The sequence below is a fragment of the Mchenga conophoros genome, linkage group LG6 (assembly GCF_057382185.1).
Source record: "Mchenga conophoros isolate Kocher_MC1m ecotype Shallow Benthic linkage group LG6, M_conophoros_male_GT1.1, whole genome shotgun sequence".
Classification (NCBI taxonomy): domain Eukaryota; kingdom Metazoa; phylum Chordata; class Actinopteri; order Cichliformes; family Cichlidae; genus Mchenga; species Mchenga conophoros.
Genome location: NC_140531.1, coordinates 1750679 through 1755951, shown reverse-complemented (window position 1 = coordinate 1755951; position 5273 = coordinate 1750679). Strand labels below are relative to the sequence as shown.

Genomic DNA, 5273 nt, shown 5'->3' with positions numbered 1-5273 from the left:
CCAGCCCGATGGACAACCACATAAACTTCTTCCTCCCATTTATCTGAAAGTTTATGCTTCCCTCGAAGGCGGACATTCCTCACAAGCACACGATCACCTGGTTCCAATGCTGATGATATCACACGATTGTCAAAGCGTTTCTTATTTCGGTCGGCAGCCTTTGTAGCGTTACTGGAGGCAATACTGAAACTTTCCTCCAATCTCGATTTGAGTGACTTAATGTACTGTGAGTGACTCTTTTGCTGGGATTCCCGCAGTGGCAGATTGAACGCCAGGTCCACAGGTAGACGAGGTGTTCTACCGAACATGAGTTCGTAAGGAGTAAACCCTGTAACCTCGTTCCTGGTACAATTATAGGCGTGAACCAGCGGTTTCACATGCTCTTTCCACCTTGTTTTTTGTTTTGTCTCCAAGGTCCCCAACATTGCCAGCAACGTCCTGTTAAATCGCTCCACTGGATTTCCCCTCGGATGGTAAGGGGTTGTACGGCTCTTCTGAATGCCTGCAAACTCACACAATTCTTTTACTAGTCTTGACTCAAAATCTTGCCCTTGGTCGGTATGAATTCGCTCAGGAATGCCATAATAAATGATATAATTCTCCCATAAACACTTCGCCACAGTTCTTGCCTTTTGATTGGGTGTTGGAATGGCAACAGCGAATTTAGTGAAATGGTCAGTCAGGACTAAGATATCACGAGTGCCACTAGTGTCAGGCTCAAGAGCAAGAAAATCCATACACAAAAGCTCAAGGGGTCGAGATGTTTTTATGCTGACAAGTGGAGCAGCTTTTTCCGGCAGGGCTTTTCGGCGCACACAGCGGCCACAAGTCTTAATCTTCTGCTCAACATCCTTTGCCATTTTAGGCCAGTAGAATCTCGTACGGACAAGGTCAAGTGTACGTTCAATCCCCATATGGCCCATATCCTCATGGAGGCTTTTCAGGACTGATGGCCGCAACTCCTCTGGAAGGACAAGCTGATATAAAAGGTCTCCATTGTCCCGTCTCCTCCTGTACAGGACTCCATCCACCAGCTCCAACCTGGACCATTCTCTGAGCAGGAACGGAAGTTCAGGGAGCTCAGCTCTAGCTGTTGGTGGAACCCTGTTCCCCGTCTCAAGCTGGTGAATAAGCTCTCGAATGCAGGGATCTGAGTGTTGTTTCTCTTTGATGTTAAGAGTAGAAACGACAGGCAGCTGATGACAGTCCTCGGAACAGTAACTGTCAGGGATGGTATCCATTTGAACTGACAAAGACTCGACAAGTGTGAAGCCAACCTCACCGCAGTCACTCGGCCGTGTGGCTCTGACCAAATGACTTTGGCAGATTGCTCTCACAGTCTCTTCTGGAAGGACATCAGAATCAGCTGTGTGTTGAGAAATAAACTGACGAATGAGTTCATGGTCATTAGAAACTTCATCACTGGAGCAGGAGTAAGGTCGCCGCGAAAGCGCATCAGCGTCACAATTCTGTTTGCCAGCTCTGTACAGAAGTTTAAAGGAGTACGTTGACAATGCAGCCAACCAACGGTGTCCAGTAGCGTCCAGTTTAGCTGTTGTCAAAACGTAGGTCAGTGGATTACTGTCCGTCACCACTGTAAAATCTGCCCCGTACAGGTAATCTTGGAATTTCTCGGTCACACTCCACTTAAGGGCGAGGAATTCCAGCTTGTGGGCTGCATAACGGCTCTCACTCTGCGACAATCCGCGGCTAGCATAAGCTATGACCCGGAGTTTCTCCTCTTGCTCTTGATACAACACTGCTCCAAGTCCGGTCACACTCGCATCGGTGTGCAGAATGTATGAACGAGACGGGTCTGCAAACCCAAGAACCGGAGCAGTTGTAAGCTTCTCAATCAAGGTTTCAAATGCAACTTGACATTTGGTATCCCACCTCTCCCCGAAGGGTTGGTTTGGCCTGTAGGTGGGTATCTTGTGAGCTTTCAGGGTCTTTAATCTTTGAACTGGAGAATATCCACGAGTCAGGTCATTGAGAGGTTTGGCAATGACGGAATAGTCTTTTATAAACCGGCGGTAATAACCAGCGAAACCCAGAAAAGATCTCAATTGTTTCAGAGTCTGGGGAACCGGCCATGTCTTGATGGTCTCTATCTTCTCAGGATCTGTTTGAACTCCTTCCTCAGAGACAATATGACCCAAGTACTTTACAGACTTTTGGAAGAATCGACATTTCTCCGGTGCCAGTTTCAGCCCATATTCCTTCAACCGGTTCAGGACTCTCAGCAGCCTTCGTTCGTGTTCCTCAAGAGTGTCCGAATAGATGATTAAATCATCCAGGAAAACGAGCACTTCCTTTAGGTGAAGGTCCCCCATGCATCGCTCCATCAAGCGCTGAAAGGTGCTTGGGGCGTTGGTAACACCTTGAGGCATTTGGTTAAACTCCCAGAACCCAAGAGGAGTCACAAAAGCAGTCTTTGCCTTGTCTTCCTCCTCCATCTGGATCTGGTAGTAACCGGACTTCAGGTCGAGCACTGAAAACCACTTAGAACCAGTGAGTGCTGAAAAGGATTCCTCCAAATTAGGTAAGGGGTATGCATCCTTGATGGTTTGAAGGTTTAGTTTCCGGTAGTCTATGCACAGCCGGACCTCACCGTTCTTCTTTCTGACCACCACGATAGGCGAAGCAAAAGGAGACGATGATTCCCTTATAATGCCGGCTTCCAGGAGCTCACGCAGGTGACGGCGGACAGCTTCGAAATCTTGTGGATGGATTGGCCGGGCACGTTGCTTGAATGGTGTATTGTCATGGAGTGGAATATGATGTTTGACAGCTGATGTACATCCAAAATCCAAGTCATGATGCGAAAAGACCTCCGAGATGTCATTCAGCTTGCCTATGACTCGCGTCCTCCATTCAGGTGACAGTGGAGAATCACCAAAATCAAAGTTCAGGCTGGTGGTAGTGTTCCTGACTGGAAGATGGGTCACGCGATGTTCAGACAAGATGCAGTGGTAGGTTTCCAAATCCGCAATGACACTGTGAGGTGGAATGAAGGTATCTTGCTCCGACTCATTTGTAATAACCACAGGAACCTTGTATGGAGAAAGAGCTGGGAAGTTGATGAGACAACTGCTGACACACAACCCCCCAGATAAGGTGGAAGCAGGATGCTGTAGGAGAACACTCTGGCTAAACAACGGGGTGGAAACTTTGGCAGAGCCCTGGATGACAATAGTGCGGCCGGCCGGAACACGCACTGGAGCTTTGCTTAGTAGCCTCACATTCCCAATGCTGCCATTCTCCTTCTGCTTGTGTGACAGCTGTAGTGTTTTCAACACTGCTCTGTACCCATGAGTGCTAGGCTGATAGCTCGGATGCTGGTTAAGATGCTGTTCATACAGGGGTTCCAGGGTGTTCATCCCAATTAGCACAGTAGCGGGGACGTCAGGGTGTACGTCCGGAACAACTAGAGCCAATGTTGTTACTTCATATTCTTCACCAACAAAATCTCTGGGGAACTTGACGGAAACCTCAATGTATCCAAGATATGGAATGGTTTGACCCGCAGCACCTTCCACCTGGAGAAGATCATGGAGTGGTTGAATTTGTTGGTCATGAAGATGATTGTTGTAAAAGGATACAGGTATTGTAGTAACCTGTGATCCTGTATCAAGCAGGCATTTCTGTGGATGGCCTGCTAGGGTCACCTCTGTTGTGCATCTTGACCCAACTAACCCATGAGGTAACATTGTAGTTGCCTTCGGACAAGTGTGTAGGTCTACACAGTGAACAATTTCCTCCTTGTTCCTTTCCTCCTTTGCGGGACAATGTGGGTCCTGCACAGTTCCTGTACGTCCCATTACAGAAACTGTATCTAGTTTAAATGTCCAGTTGATGAATTCCGCTTCTGCCATTTTGGTTTCCTTTCACTGAACTGTTTGCGTTTTGTATTGACCAATGCAGGATTGGGTCTGTTCTCACACTGTGGTCTAATGTGTCCATCTTCCCCACACCTGAAACAGAAACCAGGCTTGGGGTTAGGTGATATATTCCCCTGTGTATCCGTCCTTTGCTTCGGGTGCTGCTTTGGAACAGGAGTACAGGACTGGTGAGACTGGGAGGCAGTTAAGGCGGCAAGTTGCTTTTGTATCTCCGCCATCTGCTGGGTGAGAGTGGACAACGCAGCACAGACCCCCTTTTCTTCTTCTACTGCGAACTGAGCTTGAGCTGCAACTCTGTGTCTTGGTGTTCCCAAATGTTGCTTCATCCTCAGAGTTTTGCTAGCTTCTCTGTCTTCTTCAGTTCTTAATAGGAGTAACAGTTCTGCAAAAGAGGGTGGGTTGGATTTTCTCTGCTTCAGCTGGAGCTCAGAGATAAGGTTACTATCCCAACATCCCCTACAGAATTGGCTGAGCAGGTGCCTGTTCACTTCACTCTGCTTGACTCCTCCCCGCTTGACAGCTAAACTCAGGGCCACCTGAAGTCGCTGTAGGTAGCCGGATGGTTTCTCACCCGAGTTCTGCAGCGTGTCCATGAACTTCGCATAAAGTTCTTCCCCGTCCTGTACAATTCCATAAGCAGAATCAAGATGTTGAATATAAGTCTCTGCTGGTAGGTCGGGGTTAAGGTGCTTGATTATGTCCGCTGCAGGTGGTAAAAGACTATCAAGAATGTGTCTGGATCTTCGCAGTTCTGAAATGGCTGGATCCTTTAAGATGAGATCCACTCCAGAGCGCCATGTATCATAGTCCACCTCATGCTGTGGGTGTGGTAGTCTCCCAGAAAACATGCGCAGCTTATGGGATGAGCGTATGTTTACATCTTCGCTCTTTACTATATGCTCCACAACATACCTCTGTACTTCAGGTGGATTCAACTCAGCTGCAGACATACTGGTAGAATGTCCTTCTGTTGTTGTAGGATGTAGGGCAGCTGAAGAAGTGACAGGGCTAGCCATGTTGTGGGTTTGTCGATCCGGAGTGGCAGCCATTTTGGGTTCAGATGCGGCAGTGCATTCCTGCTTGAGCCCTTCTGGTTTTCCTGGGCGCAGTTCTGAAACAGCTCCATTTTTTTGGGTCATTAGTTCTTGGAGAACTTCAGCAAAATCCTGACCAGACAGTTTTGCTACTTGTTTTAAGTCAGCTAAATAAGTCTTAGTCTTTGTGCACCCGACAGTAGCCGCATAGATTTTAGACAAGCTTTTTATATGATATTCATTATTTAAGGGCTTAAATGTATACGGCAGAATCGGACCCAATAAATCAAAAGCAGACCCCGTTTTAAACTCAACAACGAGCATATTATTAAACTCA

General features: G+C 47.5%; 1 protein-coding gene across 1 annotated transcript; it reads right to left on the bottom strand.

The window, feature by feature from the left end:
- Positions 1-3240: 3240 nt before the first annotated feature.
- Positions 3241-5018, bottom strand: LOC146571829 (paraneoplastic antigen Ma1 homolog). The gene has a single exon (XM_085278545.1). It carries the CDS (start codon positions 4949-4951, stop codon positions 3836-3838), a length of 1116 nt encoding a protein of 371 aa, XP_085134671.1. The 5' UTR covers positions 4952-5018; the 3' UTR covers positions 3241-3835.
- Positions 5019-5273: the final 255 nt, after the last annotated feature.

Excerpts from the sequence above, each read along its gene's own strand:
- LOC146571829 (XM_085278545.1), bottom strand. The coding sequence starts at position 4,951 with ATGGCTGCCACTCCGGATCGACAAACCCACAACATGGCTAGCCCTGTC.